The sequence below is a fragment of the Conger conger genome, chromosome 3 (assembly GCF_963514075.1).
Source record: "Conger conger chromosome 3, fConCon1.1, whole genome shotgun sequence".
NCBI lineage: Eukaryota > Metazoa > Chordata > Actinopteri > Anguilliformes > Congridae > Conger > Conger conger.
The window spans coordinates 32,871,788-32,893,240 of record NC_083762.1 but is presented as its reverse complement, the minus strand read 5'-3'; the positions used below and the strand labels follow the sequence as shown (position 1 = coordinate 32,893,240).

General features: G+C 43.6%; 1 protein-coding gene across 6 annotated transcripts in view; it reads left to right on the top strand.

The window, feature by feature from the left end:
- LOC133123997 (leucine-rich repeat and calponin homology domain-containing protein 1-like) overlaps nucleotides 1-21,453 on the top strand; it is a 67,613-nt gene that overhangs the window by 21,367 nt on the left and 24,793 nt on the right. For 4 of the 6 annotated variants that reach the window (XM_061234770.1, XM_061234768.1, XM_061234766.1 and 1 more), the window contains exons 3-15: nucleotides 5,661-5,787; nucleotides 7,711-7,816; nucleotides 10,428-10,564; nucleotides 10,792-10,916; nucleotides 11,364-11,451; nucleotides 11,808-11,913; nucleotides 12,530-12,630; nucleotides 14,571-14,638; nucleotides 15,826-15,912; nucleotides 17,838-17,909; nucleotides 18,021-18,057; nucleotides 19,326-19,442; nucleotides 20,560-20,629. In XM_061234770.1, the coding sequence (XP_061090754.1) occupies nucleotides 5,661-5,787; nucleotides 7,711-7,816; nucleotides 10,428-10,564; nucleotides 10,792-10,916; nucleotides 11,364-11,451; nucleotides 11,808-11,913; nucleotides 12,530-12,630; nucleotides 14,571-14,638; nucleotides 15,826-15,912; nucleotides 17,838-17,909; nucleotides 18,021-18,057; nucleotides 19,326-19,442; nucleotides 20,560-20,629 (1,241 nt within the window). The remainder of the gene's footprint in view (nucleotides 1-5,660; nucleotides 5,788-7,710; nucleotides 7,817-10,427; nucleotides 10,565-10,791; nucleotides 10,917-11,363; nucleotides 11,452-11,807; nucleotides 11,914-12,529; nucleotides 12,631-14,570; nucleotides 14,639-15,825; nucleotides 15,913-17,837; nucleotides 17,910-18,020; nucleotides 18,058-19,325; nucleotides 19,443-20,559; nucleotides 20,630-21,453) is intronic. The other 2 variants (XM_061234769.1, XM_061234767.1) reach the window with 1 other exon arrangement.

Here is a 21,453-nt window from a genome sequence, read left to right as displayed (position 1 = left end):
AGCAAATATATTTTAGCAATTATATTTATGCCCCCAGCACTGCCTGTCTCAAAGTCTGAGAAACCCCCTGATAACAGATAACAGAGCTCATTCAAATGAAATTTGAACACTTCACAATATGTGCCCAAATATGAATTATTGATGCTTTCAGACATCTGCAAGATGTGATAAGATTTCAGTATGTTTCCTAAAATGTCTTCATATGCAACCTCTCCTCCCACTTCTCCCTCTATACTGAAACACTGGACTTAAGGAGACCGCACTGTTTGTTTATTGGGTTTGGTGACACCTGCGAGCTGATCTGAGAACAGCCTCTTACTCTCACCGAGACCGCACTGTTTGTTTATTGGGTTTAGTGACACCGGCAAGCTGATCTGAGAACAGCTCTTTCGTCTCACCGTCCTTTTCTCACCAGTGCGCTCCCTTCCAGGAATACTGCTCTCACAGACCACCCACCTCTATCCGCCCACGCACACCCACGCTTATGCATGCTCAAGTACGAGCGCTTGCAGCTTTATGCATGCATCGACAGACATGCATGCAAACCGTGAGCATGTGCATGCGTACACATGCATACATGGGGACACGCATAGACACACAAACGCACACTGTGGAAAAAGTCCTGGACCTGGGTCAAATAATGATTTAACTGTCCAGTTAATGAGCCACACGCAGCACAGCCACATCCTCTCTTTCTCTGCTAACAAGCCGCACACTCTCGCCAGAGAAAAGCGATGAGGGGGGCAGAATTTGTCCCTGGCAGAGTGCTGCAGAGATGGGTTGTCTGGGACGGTGAGGATATTTCAGCAGCTAATCTCCTTTCTTGGTATCTTTTATTATCTCCATGGTGACGGAGGAGGAGGGCTGCCATGCCCTTCGTCAGGAACACGCGGATATAAAGATTTAATTCCATCTAATTTTCTGTTCCGTTCCATTCCGACTCTCCTGGACCGAGGCCAGTTGGGAGAAGAGGAGTGCGAGAGGGGTGTCTCTGTGGCCTTGTTTTTTGGCAGTGTGTCCCGATGAGGCTTGTTTCTCCCGCCCAGCACAGACACAATGGAGCCCTGTTTTGAGGGTCGTGACCTCTCAGGACAGCACCTCCTTCTCAGCCTGGAAACCAACCTCCTCTTCCTCCTAGAAACCCACCTCCTCTTCCTCCTGGAAGCCCTCCTCCTCTTCCTCCTGGAAACCCACCGCCTCTTCCTCCTGGAAACCTCCCTCCTCTTCCTCCTGGAAACCCACCGCCTCTTCCTCCTGGAAGCCCTCCTCCTCTTCCTCCTGGAAGCCCACCTCCTCTTCCTCCTGGAAGCCCACCTCCTCTTCCTCCTGGAAGCCCGCCTCCAGGCTCCTCCTCAGACTGGAAAGCCGTCAGACCTGTATCTCCCCCCACTCTGTTCCCCCCCGGCGCTAACTACAGTTAAACATTGAAATGAGTGTTCAACGTCCGTACAGTGATAGGTGGCTGACACCCCCTGAAGCAGAAAATGGCTCGCGCCACCACAGGTTGCAAAAGACTTGCTGAATTTAACCAGTGATTATGTTTTACTGTGACTGACAAAGGGGTTTTATTGGTTTATACGAGTCATTGATTCACAGCACATGATTGCTTTGCCCATTATGTGATTCATCAGCCCTTACTCCCATTCGCTATGTTCAGACATTTCATGAAGTAATGTAGGTTAAAATGTATTCTTTCATATTCCAATAGGATTCATGGCTACAGTGCCATCACTATTTTGTTTTACATTTGAAAATACGATAACTGGTGCAGCTTCTTTATAGATGTAAGGAATTTTGGGGATGTATTTTTCAGTGCCTGTGAACTTAATTTCGGCATTTCCCATGGGCACAGGAAGTAGGCCACCTGCTTACAGGAGCACACTGTATCATATGAGCCTCAGAATGAGGTCAGACACATGTGGTACAGTGGTATGCAGCAGGTATGCATTTGTTACCAGAATCTCAAATTTCATCATCAGCATTTAACATATCTTCATGTGCAAATGTGCATCCTTAGAACACTCTATGTGCCTGCCTGCATCCTTAGTACCCTCTCTGCATATACATACATGCATCCTTAGTACCCTCTCTCCATATACATACATGCATCCTTAGTACCCTCTCTCCATATACATACATGCATCCTTAGTACCCTCTCTCCATATACATACATGCATCCTTAGTACCCTCTCTCCATATACATACATGCATCCTTAGTACCCTCTCTCCATATACATACATGCATCCTTAGAACCCTCTCTCCATATACATACATGCATCCTTAGTACCCTCTCTCCATATACATACATGCATCCTTAGAACCCTCTCTCCATATACATACATGCATCCTTAGTACCCTCTCTGCATCTACATGCATGCATCCTTAGTACCCTCTCTCCATGTGTAAATATGATCTTTTTTCCAAGGGAGAAGAAGTGGCAGTATTATGGCATTAAACACTAGCCATCAGGCCCGTGTTTAACAAGCACTGCAGCTTGATCTGACATCAAACACCCAAGGCTCTGTATGGTGCATTTTACTTGGCAAATATACATCCTTAGAAACCTCTCTCCACGTGCAAACCTGCATCCTTAGAACACTTTCTCTATGTGAAAACTTGCATCCTTAAAACATTTCTCCATGTGCAAACCTGCATCATTAGACCTATCTCCAATTCAAAACATGCACAGTTAAAGCCCTATCTCAATGTAAAAACATGCGTCATTAGAATCCTCTTTCCACTTGCAAGCAAGCAACCTTAGTACCCTATCTCCATGTACAAACATGCATTCTTAAAACCATCTCTGCATGTACAAATATGCTTCCTTAGAACCCTCTCTCCACAAGCAACCTTAGAACTATTCAGGTCCTCGTATTTGATGGAAGTATTGCTTCACATTTTCCACGTGACACCCCCTCGTCTGAATATGCTTGCCTAGCCTCCATTATATTACAATATTACGTATTCCCCTTTCATTTTACATCCTATGGGTCTATTACTCAGCTAGATATTTATACAGAAGCCACTCATATTACAGTACTCTGTAATACCACTCATATTAAGGACTCCACAGCATCAGCCCACGCAGAATTCAAACACGGAAGCGTCTGGGTCACATGTCCGTTTCCTTAGTAACGCCCAAAATGGATTTACATGGGTTGAATCAGACCCGTTTGATTTGGCACCCATGACCTGCGGTTTGCTGTCAAGGGCTGCTGTTGAGCCTCAAGCTCTGGGGCTAAAGCTCTGTGCCTCCCAGTGCCGTTTCTAGCTGGCCTGTGCAACTGTGAAATGGCTTTAGGAAGGGCATGAATGATGTTTCCTGTTCTAAATGAACTGCGCCGTATTTTGGCAGTGCTCTTAGGTTGCGTGCTGGCTCCCAGGAGCCTGTGCATTGTTTATCTTTCATGCATGCAGGCACCCTTTTCAAAGCTCTTTTCAAAGCCCTTTTCAAAGTTGACATAGGCTAAGTGCAGTCCAGAAGTATTTGGATAGTGACACTTTTTCTTTTTTTTGTTCATTTCCCTCTTTAATCCAGCAAAGGTTCAGTTGAAATAAAACAACTATGAATTACTTTTGGTTCCCTAAAATTGGTGAGATTATAAATGGCTACAATTCCTACACTGTTCACCCAATATGTAAAACCACTCAAATTAAATTTAGTTCTGTACTTTAACTGTACTTTAACTCTAACAAATATGTGTCCACACTCCAATACTTATGGACTGCACTGTATGTATTACTCTACATGATATCCCCTTATATAGCTGGACATTTGCTTTAGCAGGTTGGGCTACTTTTCTTTTGAAACCTATTTGGTTTGGATTTCAGCTTTTATTCTAACTATATTTGTAAGAGGCAGGTATATTCTGTGTTTCAGGTGTCCTTTTCAGTTTGCCCTGTGAGATGCATTCTGCTAGCTGCCCTTATACTGTAAACGTAAGAGCTTGAATCAGGATGCGTCACCCATGAAGTCTACAACAGCAGCGCATGACCAAAAGCTCTGAAAATATAAGCCCCTAATAATCACACTAAACAATGCTGCAATCTGCTGCAGGGTGACAATACTAAACCAGGCGATCTCCTCTTCATTTCTCACCAAAATTAAACTTCAGTGTGAACTGAAGATCTTTTCTGCATCTAATAAAATCCTACTAAGGTTTTTTCCTATTTGCTCCACCAAGGGAGTTTTTGGTGCAGGGATCCAGATGGGTTGGTCTCAGATGTAGACAAACCTGCTGAATTAACCCCTCTCTCCCAACACCACCCTACAGGCCTGGCCGGGCCACCCTGCCGCAGCCAGGAATCCAAGTACATGATTTCATACGCCTCGGGAGTGAGGTGGCATTTATGGTCTTCTCGTGCTGCTTGTGTGGTCCCACTTACCGCTCTCTCTTTCTCCCTGCCTGTGCGTGCCTGAGCTGATCCAGACACTGGAACATTAATGCTAACTTTAGGGAGTATCTGCCAAACTGCTGCAGCAAAGCTGTCATCCTGATTTGTGCCCCCTCCCTCACATCCCATGACTATGTGTACCCCATGTAATGGGGGAGTGGGGGTAAGATTCCTGTCTAATGTGAGGGTGGGTGGTACTGTATGTAAGGAAAGGGGCATCAGAATAATGAGAAAGTCCCTGCTTTTTTGCTGGGTGGGGTGTTGGGTGTTGCCTTTTTTCTGAGGAAGGGAGGTAGGTGGATTTGCGTCCATTCGACTTTGGAATGTGTGAGCATTCTGAAATGATGTAATCTAGGAAAAGCCCTCCTCTCCAGTTTATTCCCGTCAGTGTGTTTGCCCCAGGAGACTGATTGGAGCGTTCCGGAATCCTCCTGTAAAACAAAGTGGCCAGTGCTCCGGAATGTCCGCAGGGTTCCAAGAGGCAGACATTTACAGGCTGTGCTGTGTAGGAGTCTGAGTGCATTGCCAGTGATGTGGGATGAAACCTTCTCTGCATATTCCATCTGAAAATGCCATACAAAAGGCTTTATTTCAGCTTCCATGGCAAAGGCCGCATGTGGCAACCTGTTGAATATGGAGCTGAAAAGTGTGTGTGTTTGTGTGTGTGTGTGTGCGTATACTTGGAGCTGAAATGTATGTATGTGTGTGTGTATGTCATTCTGTATTTATTCCTGTATGACCTCTGTGCCCTACTATGTGTGTGCTAGGATTATATATGGAACTGGATTAAATCCTGTTTTTATGTAATTCACCTATCTGTGATCCACTACAATCTGTCTATGTGTGTGTGTGTTTGTGTGTGTGGGTGTGTATCTGTGTACTAGATATGCACATGTGTGCACATTCTTGTGTGTGCCTGCGTGAATGTGTTTAATATAAGAATAAGAAGAGTATTCACTTCTTAATTATCTTATTTCTTTCTAATGCGACTTGACAGTGCTTGTCTACAGTTCTTCCAAAAATGATAGATGAGTCTGGTGATGTCATAGTCTCTCGTGGGCTGAATTATGCATATTTTCCAGGCGTACTTCTTGAGGGTCACTGAAGCTCTGTTGGTTTATACTGCCTTTTGCTAAAGTGTGCATGAGAAATGCCACCCCTTGGGAATTGATCCCAAAAATGGTATAGCCTACTTTGGAATGAATGACATATTTTAACAGGGTCATGTCTTCTCCTCCTTCCCTCCATCCCCCTCTCTCCTCAGCCGGAACCAGATCTCAGCACTGCCTGCCTGCCTGTGTGCCCTTCCACTGCGCGTCCTCAACGCCAGCAACAACAAGCTGGGAGCTCTTCCTGAAGCCATAGGCCAGCTCAGGGACCTGATGGAGCTGGTCAGTGTGTGTATGTGTGTGTGGGCAGGCATGCATGTGCGTGTATGTGTGTGTGTGTGTGGGCGGGCATGTATATGCGTGTGTGTGTGTGTGTGTGTGTGTGTGTGTGTGTATGGGCATGCATGTGTGTGTGTGTGTGTGTGTGTGGAGCCTGCATGCATCCATGTGTGTGTGTGTGTGTGTGTGTGTGTGTGGGCATGCATGTGTGTGTGTGCATGTGTGGGCATGCAAGTGTGTGTGTGTGTGTGTGTGTAAGAATGCATTTAAGTGTGTATGTATGTGTGTATGTATGTACAGTGCCTGCCAAAAGAATGGTAGTGGACATGGTACAGTGAAATGTGTTATTTTTTGCTAAATGCTTAAGGCATTTGGATTTAAGATCAAAAGATGAATATGAGACAGACAGACAATCAGCTTTTATTCCATGGTATTTACATGGATACATGTTTATCATTTTACAGATACAACTGCTTTTGTGTTGGTAAAACATGGTAAAACATGTACACATGTTAATAAAAGCTAATAAAATTTAAAAAGTAAAGAAATAAAAGCTGAGACTGTACTTTTGTCTCATATTCATCTTTTGATCTCAAATCCAAATGCAAGTATATAGCCAAAAAAAACTAAACAAATTTCACTCTATCATTCCTCTATTTTTGGAGTGCACTGAATATGCATGTGTATGTACATGGTTGTGTCTGTGAGTGTGTATAAGTATGTATGCATGTGTATGTACAAGGTTGTGTCTGTGAGTGTGTATACGTATGTATGCATGTGTATGTACTGTAGGGGAAAATTCACAGAACAAAAGATCTCCCTCCTAAAAGCATGATAAACAATCACAAGTCAAATTCCCCCCTTTCGGGGTCAAAACCTATGGCCCCGAATGTACATGGTTGTGTCTGTGAGTGTATATAAGTATGTGTGCATGTGTATGTACATGGTTGTATCTGTGAGTGTGTATAAGTATGTGTGCTTGTGTATGTACATGGTTGTGTCTGTGAGTGTGTATATGTATGTGTGCATGTGTGTTCATGCGGAGACAGTATGTATGCGTATGTGTTAGGATTCAACAGAACTGGCTTTTAGTTAGTCTGGCAACGATCAAGTTTGGAATTGTCTTGATCTGATAAGAACAATTGCACAAGTTGAAAAACATGCTGGGGGCAGCAGTCAACAGATGTATACAGAGTGAACTATCTGATCTTAACAGTCAAGGGTTCTGTAATGGGAGGCCCAACCTCCAGTTTACAGCCTTAAGGCCAATCCGTGCCAAGAATGATAACTATAATGACAACTATAAATATGTTGTTTTAAAAATTGTCTAACTCAAGTGGACGATGAAGTTCACACCACAACTATAATGACGACGACAGTAATGAACAATATTTATAATTAATATTTTAAACAATACTTTCCTCTTGAGTCCTCATCGCAATTGTCCCTGGGTTTGATTTGCACTTTATTGTACATTGCCCTGGATCAGAGCGTCTGCTAAATGACTGTAATGTAATGTAATTTTTTCCAGCTCCATGAATGACAAAACATAGTTAAATAGTTATTGTTATGATTATAGTTCATGGTGTGGATGGGCCTTTAGTGTTACCTCTGGGTAAGGCAGAGTTTTACTCTGTATTCCCTTCGAAAGGCTTGGTAAAGGTCACACTAAATGTCAGTAGCTGCAGGAGACCTTTGATTAGAGTAGGAGTTGTTGGCATAACTTTGGTGGAGGATTGGAAGGAACACGCTGAAACCAAGAATTTTCTGAAAGTGACACACTCCAGCCACATTGCTGTGGGCCCGCTCCTGGTTAGGACCTGTTTATACCAGCTGTGGTGATTGGCTGAACAGATTGACTTTTTCATTTGTGAACCTGAGTGAGAATCCCTGACCCGTTTCCTGTTGCTCATGTACCCCCTACAGGATGTTAGCTGTAATGAGATCACCGCCCTGCCCCGACACATCAGGAGGCTCCGGGCCCTGAGGGAGCTCAGTGTGAGGAGGAACTTCCTGTGCACGCTTCCGGAAGGTGAGCGCCTGAAGAACAATAGAGTTCACAGATTCATTAGAGTCATTCTGCTTACTGTGAGCACTTCCTGGACATTAGTGCTGGAGGAACCATAGAAGTCACAGGTTCGTCAGAATGGCCAGTGGACACTTCCTGAATGCATGTGCTGGAGAAAACATAGGCTGTGTTCGAAACCGCATACTATTCAATTTCAGGCTGATTTCATTCAAATGTATGGGGAAAGTGTGCTAAATAGTGTGCTAATGTGCGGTTTTGAACATAGCCATGGAAATCACACAATGATTCAGATTACATAAATGCTGAGCTGTAGGTGGCTGCTGAATTACTACAGTATTATTACATTATTGAAGGTGAAGTATCTGGGCTAGTCCTAGCAAGCAAGCAAGTGCATACAGGTACTAGTCAGTAATGGCCTGACATTGGCACAGCTATCAGCACTGCTGCACAATGATGGTATCCCAAAAGCTCTTGGTAAGGATCTACAGTACTGCTGTGCCTAATCTAGGAATTAACCCTTACACATCCTAAATGTTCTACTCTGACACCGATCTCTGGGTGCTTCAATTTTTTAATCATATACACAAATCTGATAAAGCTTCTGTTTGCTGGAAGCCCCCTTAAATTGTGCATTGGGTTACTGAGTTTCTGCAGGTCTATTGTGGAATAGAGTCTGTCCCTTCTATAAAATCCAGCTATGAAAATTGACCTGATCAAGTTAGTCATAAACTGGTCTAGCTGGGTATGAGGTGGTCAACCAGCATGGTAAAGCTGGTCATAATCCTGGTCTAGCTGGGTATGGGCTGGTCAACCAGCTAGTGCTGGTAGCTTCTCTGAGCTAATAGCTGGTCAACCAAACTGTTTTAAAACGTAGCTTGAGATGGGAGCTGGTCTGAACTGCTTAGCCAGCTGAATCTTGTTGAGCTGTCTGTTGGTCTGAACTGATCAACCAGCTACCAGCTGTTTCAAAACCATGCTTGGACAACAGGGTTGTCAGCTTTGATCCCAGATTGGGTGGGATATTTCCGACTGCTAGCTGAGTTTTTAGACTGCGATGTGGAGACAGAGGCACCGGTCCTCTGTCTGGACTAGAGGAAGGAGGTTTACCCTGCCGTCCTGTAGCAGTGGTGTTCACCTGATTCTCTACAAACTACACAAAGGATTTCCTGGTAGCTAGTAATTTCAAGATGATAATAGCTGTATTTTACAACAAGGCCCTGTAGTGCTACAGGATAATTTGTGTCCCAGAAGCAAATCATGGATCAATCAGCTGGGTCTTTATTTTTTCGTATATTCCTCTGATTAAAAAAAGAATGGCTGCTTTTTACAATTTAACAGATGCAGTTCTCCATCCTGTGTAAGATCTGTCAAAATGTGTATCTCTGAATGCAGTCATCTTAATTATGAAGTAGCTGTAAAAGGCTATCCATAGGTATTACTAGTTATTATTAGTCTAGAGATGGCTCACTCTCTCACATAACTCTCTCTGTCTCCCGGTCTCTGTCTCTTCCTACCTCTATGTCCCTTTTGATTAATCTTTCTTTCTCTTTCATCCTATGCCTTTTTAAAATTGCTCTCACTCCACTCATTCTGATTCTTTCCTTCTCTCTTACCCAAGGTTTCTGTAGCACACTGGCTTGTCAAGAGTTAGCCAGTGCTTCCCAAGATTTTTAGGGCATGTGCTCATAAGGGTACAGAGGACATCAACAGGACATCATAAATACAGAAGAAAATGACAGAAATTACGGATGACGGAAATTATTTTAAACTAACAACAGAGCATCTGCCAATTCCAAAAACGCTTTAAGGATAACAATGCGCTGAGTCACTCTCACAGTCACTGTCTCCCACCAACTCCAGATATAGAACAATTAAAATCTGCACCTTTCTTTCCTCAGAAATATCCCTCTATATAACAAACACTCTGGGAGAACCATTATTTATAACAAAGAAATGATTTATTCTTTGCCTGCCCTGTCATCTGTGGTGGCCTGCGCAGAGACTAAATATCTATCTTCTTTCTGAGTATCTATCTATTGTTGGCCAGTTCCTGCACACTTTGATCAATATGAACCATGGGCACTGCACAGCAGCTCCTACTGCGGTCAGCATTCTTTCTCATCGGTCCATATCTGTGTCGTCCTTGGTCACAACTTTTCATGAATTTTCAGTAGAATTGGATTTTAAAAGGCCAAAGCTTCACTGGCAGATAAACAGAACCTGCTGTAAAATCCAGTTATGCCAGCTTGACCAGCTTGAAAATTGAGCTGGTAGCTGGTCAACCAACTACCAGTTGTTTCAAAACACACCTTGAGCTGGTAAAACCATGTCAAGCTGGGAGCTGGTTTGAACTAGCTTGGGCTGTTTTTTTTCAGCAGGGAAATGTTAGAAATACAGAGTACAGACTATCTGCCTATTCTGTAGGATCTATGGTAACGTCATAAGAACAGTGTGAGTAGTGTGTAGAGCCTGTAGTAATGACATGAGAATGTAACGAGTGTGTCTGTAAAAACCTTTGGTGATGTTATGACACTTGTTATGAACTGGTACTAACATTGTGAGAATGTTGTGAGCAGGCTGGTCAGCTGCCCTGACCCCTCTCTTTCTCACTCAGACCTGGCGGAGCTGCCCCTGGTGAAGCTTGATGTCTCCTGCAATAAAGTCACCAGCGTGCCCCTCTGCTACAGGAAGATGACCCAGCTCCAGTCCCTGCAGCTGGAGAATAACCCCCTGCATAGCCCACCTGCGCAGGTTGGTCTGTATGAGCTGTGTCTGTGTATGTAAACAACATCTACCTGCATACACACACACACACACACACACACAGGCATGCATACACTCACACACACATGTACGCATACATGCACAAGCATTACTTCATGTTGCAGACCACTGAGGAAGGTCACATTACTATTTCTGCTTGTGGCTTAGAGTGTGTGTGTGTATTAAGTAGCACTGTGTGTTATGTTGCTCTGCAGATCTGCATGAAGGGAAAAGTGCACATATTTAAGTATCTGAACATGGAGGCATGTCGGAGTGACAAAATGGCTGATTCTCTCTACCTCCCAGTCATTGAGGGCCTGTCCCACCCCTCCTCTGGCAGGTAAGCCATGCTGTATCACAACCTTCACAACAGGGATGGGCAAAAATACATTTATAAATATTTCTATAAACCACCACACAACAACAAAAACATTTCACATTTTAATCTGGGTCATGTGACACTTGTAAATAAAATGTGTTTTGGTTTTATGAAAACAATTTCTAAAACATCAGTGGGACTCTGTGTGTCCTCTTAAGTGTAGTCCCAACTCCCACATCCTGATTAGTGGATCTGCTCACCGAAAGAGAGTCAGTGAAGGAGGAAGTGAGAAAGTGTTTGAGTGAATGATTAAGTGAGTGACTTAGCGAAATAATGGGAGAGTGACTGAATGACTGAAAGGCTGAATGAGTTAGTGAGTGCATGAATAGGTGAATGGATAGTTTCTGGGCCTGTTGATTCTTGTCCTCTCTGTGTTTACCCACAATCCTATCCTTCTGATACCCAAAGCACTGAAGACATAGAGCAGCATAAGAAACAGGACACAGACTCCGGGGTCGGCAGTGACAATGGAGACAAGAGACTGTCAGCCACTGAGGTAGGCTTTGTGTGTGTGTGTGTGTGTTCGTGTGTGTGTGTGTGTGCGCTCATTGGTCCTTGTGTTGACACTGTTTTCTTAGTTTCTTGAAATTGTGCTACCTGGTTATGTGGATCACTATACATTCTTCCAGAGTGAATCATGAATCAACTGTACTCTATCTCAAGCCACTGTAACTGAAATGAGTACCAATGCGTTAAGTGATTGACAGAAAAGGTTATGAGCAGGTGGGCAAATTACCCTTAGAGACCCACCCTGCTGTGTTTTGTGATTTTGGGAGGTGGAGCGTGGGTTAGGCAGGGTTCAGGTTTGGGGAGAGGATGCTAACGTCAGCAGGGCGTTGCGTGTCATTCCAGCCCTCGGATGAGGACAGCCTGAGTCTGAGCATGCCCATGTCTCACATCACAGAGGAGCGTGACCTGTGCAAGGACGACTCCACCGACCACATCAGTGCTCTCACAGGTACAGTAGAGAGACCTGTATTACTGACCACATCAGTGCTCTCACAGGTACAGTAGAGACACCTGTATTACTGACCACATCAATGCTCTCACAGGTACAGTAGAGACACCTGTATTACTGACCACATCAGTGCTCTCACAGGTACAGTAGAGACACCTGTATTACTGACCACATCAGTGCTCTCACAGGTACAGTAGAGTCACCTGTATTACTGACCACATCAGCGCTCTCACAGGTACAGTAGAGTCACCTGTATTACTGACCACATCAGTGCTCTCACAGGTACAGTAGAGTCACCTGTATTACTGACCACATCAGTGCTCTCACAGGTACAGTAGAGTCACCTGTATTACTGACCACATCAGCGCTCTCACAGGTACAGTAGAGTCACCTGTATTACTGACCACATCAGCGCTCTCACAGGTTGTGTCACCTGTATTACTAGCCACATCAGAAACAGTTATCTGAAAAAATGTACAATAGTAATACATATTTATTCTCTTTTTGGATAAGCAATTAAAAATGATAAATAAGTGTTAATAATATATACAATTAAGCATGTAATAGTATATTTATGTACGTTTTCACAATTAAAAATGCATTTTAACCCCCCTAGCGGACCCCCAGCCAAGCCCTGTGCAGGGGGGGGAGGGTGAAGGGTCTGAGGGACGGACGGAGCAGTCTGGCCTAACCTCACCATTCGCCAGCTACATCAAGGCAAGCCCCTGTAACTTAAAAAAAAAGCATTTTTTAATTGTGAAAGTATTCCACAACAGAGATTCTGGCCTTTCCTGGGTGCCTAACATAGCTCATCATAGATTCACATAAAATGTCTTGCAATTTGCAAACCTTATGCAACTTACAAAAGCCCCCCCACCCCCCATGAAGCCAGCATAATAATAATACATAGTAAACTTTTGGTTCTGAGACGAATAGATTAGAATTGTTTAAAAAAAAGTGTACACAGAGGGAAGGGAGGGGTCTAGGTCTCCCACCTACTGTAAGCCACTTAGTGCTTTGGGAAGATGAATGTGAAAGTGATGTAACCTTAATAATGCATGTTAACATAGAGCATGTTGTGTGTGAGTGAGTACATGCAATGCTCTGGCATGTACTGATACTGTGTTCTCTCAGTGTTTTACAATAAACGCAATATCAGCTGTGGAGGATAATGAATAATGTTGTAAACAAAAATGTTGTAATTGAATAGTTTCATTACAAAATGGGATAAACGCTAAATCCAAAAAGAATTGAGATAAGTGTCAAAATGTCTACAATTGACAGAGCTATGAAATTATACTATTTCAACAATATCTCACAGTCACAGGTACATGAATACACATGTTTTATTAGAAAGCGCAATAAACGCCACTTCTGTTTGATGGCATATTTTGTTATATGCATTACATTTACATTACATTACAGTTATTTAGCTGACGCTTTTACCCAAAGCGACTTATAGTTAATTAGACTGAGCAGGGGACAATCCCCCTGGAGCAATGTGGGGTTAAGGGCCTTGTTCAAGGGCCCAACAGCTGCATGGATCTTATCGTGGCTCCACCGGGGCTATAACCACCTTAGCCTCTAGGCTACTAGGCTGTCCCACAGCCAAACGGTGATATAACAAATAATGAATACTGAATAATGTTTTGAAAGGGCAACGTGAGGGACAGCGGCCAGTTATTCCACGATGACCTACTGACTGCTGATGATTTCACTTTTAGTCATGACAAGTTTTATGAAAACCCCAATAAGATCATTCAGGATCAGCTTGATGTGAATCCACCCAAACCACGTCGAATTTCTGTCAAAGATGAAGTACCGAGGAAGAACAGAAAATTCCTTGTGAAATATTCACATTTGACACAAAAGCACTCCAGGAAGGTGAAAGTATGCAAAGCTACCTTTTTCCAGGTTATTGGTGAGATGGATTTTCTATTGAGAGACCCCCTATTAGATTTCCCTTTTTACAGGATCCTGATGAATACAGGTGTTTGAAAAGTGAGTCGTTCTCAGTTGTGTGGATTTATAACATAACATTTTGGAAAAAAAAGAATGTACTTTTCCAAAAATACACAAAAATAAATTTGAGTAGACCAAAACTGGATAGCCTATATATCACTTGGCAATGAAAACTCAATGAGAATAGTGTGTGTGTATTTGTGTGTGTGTGTGTGTGTGTGTGTGCATGTGCGTCTGTATGTATGTCTGTGTTAGAGGGTGAGTGTTGTTCCAGCTGCAATGTAGGCCATCACCAGCCACCATACCCCCTCCCACACACACACACAAACACACACAAACACACACAGAAACACCACCACCCACCCCCTGGGACATTTCCGCATGTGCAAGTGACAGTGAGGGATTCTGGGAAGGTAATGAGGGAGAGAGAGAAAGCGAAACAGACAGAGAAAGAGAAAGGAGGGGGGACAGAGAGAGACACCCTTTATTCTGCATGTAGTGTGCTGGCTGATCTGTATGCCTGTGGGGTAGTACAAAAGGGAGGGGCAAGCAGGGGGGCATCTTACTGGTCTCACTCTCTCTGTGACAGACAGGCAACCAGTCGGGAGGGGGTTAGTGTTACTATCAGCCAATCGTAGACTCTGCTGGGGATCACCTGACCTGACTGCAGCTGCTGTGGTATTCTTCTCCTGCAGGGTCGGGCGTCGGACTTCAGCGAGCCCCTCAGGATAGAGGAAGACACCAGCTGGGCCTCAGAACAGACGTGGGTATATTCCTCTTCATCTCTCCCATCCCTCCTGCGCCTCATCCCTCTTTTCTCTCTCTTGCTCTCACCCGCATTCTTTTATTCTGTCTCTGTCTGTTCCTATCTCCAACTATTCTTACTCTGCATCTTTTTCTTTCTCTTTGGATCATTACCACACAATCTATGCTCTGGGTGTGGCAAAAGCATGTGCATTTCAAACTAAAAGAGCAATGGTAATACTGTAACATCTCAGTGCCTTTCTTTAAGTGTTTCTCCTTTTACCTTTTCCTCCCTCTGTCCCTCTCTTTCTCTTTTATTGTAACTGGATTTCTTTCTGGTTTCTCTCTGTCGTGGAGCTTTAATGTTTGACTGTGTTGGAGAATGGAGCTCTGTTTGAGTATGTGACCGTGATTAATTTGACCTGAGCTTCTGTTGAGAAAATACTTGCCCAGGTTGTGTTAGAGGTCACCTGGGGCAGGTGCTAAACACTTTTTGAAAGGTGCCTAACCTTAACTGCTGGTGGTAGCAGAGAAAGGAACGAATGTCCTCTTGGCTGAGAAATGCAGAGCTCTTGTTTGGAAATGTTTTTGCAGTGCTCCCGCACTATGGCATCCCCCATCACACACTCTCGCTTACTGACAGCAATTCCTCATGTACAAACATCCTCCCATTGTATTTCTATGCCCCAACATTACACCCCCCATGTCTGCCATCCGCCAGCTCTCTCAGCTGATCAAATGCATACAAGTAAATTATTTAAAACTTTGTTAGAGCAGGGAAAGAAACAATAAGGGAAAATGGTAGGGACTTCTAAACCCAGACACCTCATGCTGGCAGAATATAAATAAATATGCATTGTTGTGTCTAACAATACAAAAGGAGTTGTCAAGTTTCTGTGTGTGGGAGTAAAGTCGCTTGATAACTTTGATGGCTCTGATCAAAAGATGCAGATGCAGTGTCCCCAGAAGCATTCTGATTTGGACAAAGCCTTGTCTATGTGCTTTTATGATGTCAGCCAGTGAAATGCTCCCCTTACCTATGAAGTTTGTAAGAATAGGCTTGTGAGTCTGGCAGTTGGCTTGTGAATGGGTAAGAAGTAAAACTTGCCAATAGTTTTTCATCACACTAATGTGGAAGGATTTGTTGGTCTGCATGGGTGAATGTGTATTTTTGTCCTGAGATGACTGATATTTTCCTTCCTGCAGGTCAAAGGTCACAGAAGGCTCAGAGATCCACATTGATATGATCAACCAGCTTAAGGAAGCCGTGGAGATGTTGCAAGATCCAGACAGGTGGGTAGGTTTGTCCTGGCCCTCCCAGGGGGTGACAAATTATATAATAATAATAATAATAAATAATAATAATCATAATACATTGACACCATTGTTGCATTATTAAGTGCCCCACAAATCAATACATTGAATTTTAATAAGAAGTGATCATTTTTCCATTTTGGAAGGGGCAGAGACCAATATTTGTATGGCTCAAGGCTGAATGTTTCTTTCTGACCAGGTTTTATTTACCTGTAATGTGGGGATAGCCGGGGGAATGGAATAATAAAATGCTAGTGGTGTGCACAAGGTTTTCAGAGATGACTTTTTTTTTTTCGTGTTGGATGGTATGAGCAGGCCCTGACCGATTAATGTGGACCACTTCCCAGGTGAATGAGATGTGAGAGCAGCTCAGTGAAACTGCTAAGTTTTGGTCTGTACTCTGCTGATCTCAGGCGATGGTCCTCAATCATGGCCACTCTGGATATGTTTTCATTGTTAATTGAGCCCAGGAGTTTTTAAGACATAGAGTGCAGTCCATAAGTATTTGGACAGTGACACATTTTTTGTTGTTGTTTTGGGTCTGTACTCGAGCAAATTGAATTTTAAATAAAATGATGACTGTCAAAATGCGATGACAGTTTTTACATCCATATTGGGTAAACAGTGTAGCAACTGTTTTTATACATAGTCCCCCCACTTTTTGGGTACCAAAAGTAATTGCTGTTGTTGTCTTTCAACAAGTGTCAATGCCAGTAAAGCAGCTCATCATTAGGTTGAAAAATCAGAAAAAATCAGTCAGAGACATAGCCAAAATTGTTTGATACATTGTTAAGAAGCAAGAACACACTATTGACCAGAGCAATGGCAAATTACCTGGTAAACAACTGAAGACCAGTGAAGTGGATACCATTGTATGGTGAAGAAAAATCCCTTTGTCACTGTTCAACACATCATGAACTCTCTCCAGGACGTAGGCGTAGAGGTGTCAAAGACAACTATCAAGAAAAACTGTGACAGCATAACCTCAGAGGGTTCACCACAAGATGCAAACCCCTAACAAGCCTCACAAATAGAATGGTTACAGTTTGCAAAGACGTACAAAACCCTGTAGAGGTCTGGAACAAAGTGTTATGGAGAGATGAGAGAACGATCAACCTGTACCAGAGTGAAAGAGGAAGGTGTTGAGCAAAAAGGAACAGCTCATGATTCAAAGCATACCACCTCATCTCTCGACACATGGTGGGGGTAGTGTTATGGCTCGGATATGTATGACTGCGACTGGAACTGGCTCACTTCTGTTCATTGATGTCAGTGCCGATGGCAGGAGCAGGATGAATGCCGAAGTATACAGGAACAGGACAATGATCCAGAACATGCAGCCAAAGCAACCAAGGAGTTTTTTTGGGCAAAAATCAAGTCAATCCTCTGACCTCAGTCCAATTGAGCATGCGTTTCACTGGCTGAAAACTGGACTGAAGCAAATAGTTACCGAAAGATAGCTGCTGTAGAGTTCTGGCTGAGAATCACCAGGTAAGATACCCAGCATCTGGTGATGTCAACAAAATATTGACTTTATTTCAGTTTGTGTTCATTGGTCCAATTACTTTTGGTCCCCTAAAATATGGTTGACCCAATATGGATGTAAAAACCCTCTGCACTTAAGTCTGCACTTTAACCATTGTTTTATTTAAACTGTTTGTTTTCTGGAGTACAGAGTAAAAACAACCAAAAATGTGTCACTGTCCAAATAAATACGGACTGTGCTGTGGGTCCTGGGGCTGAGGTTAAAAGGGGGAGACATGTGACCTGAAGGTGGGGTCCCAAGTGTGGCAGAAACAGCCCCTTGTTTTACTTGAGGGATGTGGGTCTGCACCATCTGTGTGGGGGAACATGGACCAGTGGGTTAGCATTTGTGGTTAACCTGAACCCTCCCCCTCTCTCAGGTTGAACCGTGAACCAACAGAACTGTCGGGAATGCTGCTTTACCCGACGGAAATGGTCACGGACTCCCTCAAGTAAATAAGCCCCCTCCTTTTCTCGCACTGCACCATGGGTAATTCTTCAGCCCTTGCAGGCTAGGGGGTGCTGATGAACTTACTGACCCACCTCATGTTTTTCTCTTACAGTGGGCAGGACGGTATTGATGGGCAGACCCCAATCAAGGTAAACTGCTTTGGGCTTCCTGTTTCCTGTTTGTACTTTCCCTTGGTCCCATGCTTTGTCATTCTTTTTTTACCTTCTATTCACATACCTAAAGTTTATCGTGTTCATTAAACATTGTTTGCACTTCATTGGAACGTCTACATGTTCTACCATCCTAACAACATCATACTATAAAAGTGGGTTAAGGATGGACAAGGAGACTTCCTTGACTGTAAACACATGGCCACAGCAAAGTCCTGCATTGGTGTAATTCTCACAACCATCAGAATACCACTAATAATTAAGAAGCTTCATTTATTTAAATTTATAATGAAGAGTTTCAAAATGCAAGCTGAGATTTCTGAATCTGATGGTTGCTATTATGATAGGTACCATTATATTTTTATGGGTCTGGTGGTTGTTATAGTGTGAAAGTTCTGATGGTTGCTGTGTTGCAGTGTGAGTTCTGATGGTTCCTTGTTGCAATGTAAAAGTTCTGATGGTTGCTATGTTGTCAAGTGAAAGTTCTGATCGTTGTCTCATTGCTGTGTCTTAGTTCTGATGGTTGCTATGTTGCTGTGTGAGAGTTCAGATGGTTGCTATATTGCAGTATGAGTTCTGATGGTTGCCTTGTTGTGAAGTGAACGTTCTAATGGTTGCCTTGTTGTGGAGTGAACGTTCTGATGGTTGCCTTGTTCTTGAGTGAAAGTTCTGATGGTTGCCTTGTTGTAGAGTGTGAGTTCTCATGGTTGCTATGTTGCTATGTGAAAGTTCTCATGGTTGCTGTGTTGCTGTGTGAAAGTTCTGACAGTTGCTGTGTTGTGGAGTGAGTGTTCTGATGGTTGCCTTGTCGTAGAGTGAGACTTCTGATGGTTGCCTTGTTGTAGACTGAAAGTTCTGATGGCTGCCTCATTTAGAATTAAAATTCTGATCGTTGGCTTGTTGTAGAGTGAAAGTTCTGATGGTTGCCTTGTTGCTGAGTGAAAGTTGTCATGGTTTCCTTGTTGTAGAGTGAATGGTCTGATGGTTGCATTTCTGTAGAGTGAAAGTTCTGATGGTTGCGTGGTTGCTGAGTGAAAGTTGTCATGGTTTCCTTGTTGTAGAGTGAAAGTTCTGATGGTTGCCTTGTTGTAGAGTGAAAGTTCTGATGGTTGCCTTGTTGTAGAGTGAAAGTTCTGATGGTTGCCTTGTTGTAGAGTGAATGTTCTGATGGTTGCCTTGTTGTAGAGTGAAAGTTCTGATGGTTGCCTTGTTGTAGAGTGAAAGTTCTGATGGTTGCCTTGTTGTAGAGTGAGAGTTCTGATGGAAGCCTTGAGTTCCAGCGGAAACGGGACGGTATTCTAGAGAGGGCCAGGCTTGAAGCCCGACTTGCATGCCAGCAGTTTGAGAAACAAGTGTCAGTCCAGGTAACCAACAATCCCCAGTATGTCTCCTGGGGCACAAAAAACATTACAGTCATATCTAAAAATGCATGAGATTAATACTGACATAATTAAACCATGTTGTGATTGGACCAGACCGACAGGATCAAACAGATGTCAAGGTGCATTATAGGAACAATAATATTTGCCCTGCTTGCCCTGTTAGCCATTGTGGACTGTGATTGGTTCAGACCCTGCAAACTCTATATTTCTTTGATTGGCTCATCCCTGGCTCAGAAAACAGGCAAAGCTAGTGGACAATGATTGGCCCACGCCTGTCACAGCCCAGTACCAAAAGAACAACAGAACTGCTCTCAGACAGAGAACAAGACTGGATTGTGTCCCCAGGTTTTTTTCTTTCACGTCCAATAATCAGCTAAACTAAGAACATCAAATTATGCTTTGTTTCACTGGTTTATTTTTCCCAGAGTAATAAATATTGACAGGCTGTCTAGTCAGTACAGACTACAAAGGATTGAGGAGGTTCTGACTCGCCGCCCCCTCTCCTCCAACCCCAACTATGGCATGATGGAATTTCTGTTTCTGTCACAAGTGCAACAAGGGTGTAACATTCTGTACAGGGTGTGTATTAGCTTAGCCTTGGAGTGACCAGTCTCATCTGAAAAGGGTTGGTACAGGTGCGGGCTTTGTTCTAGCCCATGATTTAGCTATAATGTAATTATAGTCTTCAAGTCTTTGATTGGCTGAATCGGGTATTGTAATGCTGGGCTATAACAGAAACCCATAACCACGCTTGCTCTTTTAGGATAAGATAGGGCACCACTGGTTTAGACAGTGAAGTGTAAGGACTGTGTGGTGGGTGTAAGTTTAGAGAGAGGAGTGTAAGATTTGTGTGTATGGTGTAAATTCTGCCTCAGCTCTGCATCTGTCCTGAACCTTCCAGGGTTACTTCATGTACAGGTGAGGAGGTGTCAGCTATAGTGTCCTGCATCAAACCCCCTTGACTAGAGCTCACAGATACACAGGAGCTGATGAGTTATAGGGAGGGAACCCCCTGTTGGGGTTCTGAGGGTTGAGAATGTAACTATTAAAGGATGCGTTTGACATTTTGTGTGCTGTGGTTGTTTTTTGTGCATCTCAGGGAAAAGAGAGCAATTCAGCCACGTCTTCGCCATCAAACTCAGCTCCCTTTGGCCTCAAGCCCCGATCCGGTGAGTAGTGGTCAGAGGTGGCAGGAGATGGATGTGAAGGGAGGGGCATATTTCCATTGAAACTCAACTGTGATCTCTCTTTTACACACATGCAAACACATACACATGCACACACTTACACACACACACACACACACAGACACACACATAAACACACACAAAATCTAAGTGACCGCAACCACCCAAGTGGTCTCTCATCACCCCTAAAATATCTGCTTCTTTCTCTGGAACCCCAGAACCCCGGAACCCTTAGAACCTCTCATTATTCCCTTGACCCTCCACCTCCACACCCATCCCCACCCCTACCTTGCCTCACCCCAGCCCCAATCTCCCCTCATCTCCACCCTGGCCCCAACTGTCACCCTCCTGTGCCCCCCTCCCTCCTCAGAAATAGGCAGCAAACACAGAGTCGTGCAGTGTGCGTCTCAGCCCAGAAGAGAGTTACTGAACAGCTCTGTGGGAACCCTCTCAGAAGAAGCCCAGAACAGAACCCCCCGGTAGAGACGACTGGCTCCTGTAAGGGTTCTATAGAGTAACAGCTATCCCCTACCCTCCAGACTCCACCAGCCTGGCTTGGGTACACTATGAAAGCAATCGGCATAGAAACCATACACAGCAAGAGCTGGATGAGTTTTTATATTACATTGGAGACTCATTAATTGATATTCAATTCCATCATAACACAGGCCACAATTAGTGCATTTTATTTAATTTCAGCTCAACGCTTAACAACAGTTAAGTGAGCTATCACCATTAAGTGAGCTAATGGTAGTTGGCTAAAGAAAATTAATGTTATTAATCAAACAGCTCTCTAGTACGCTTGA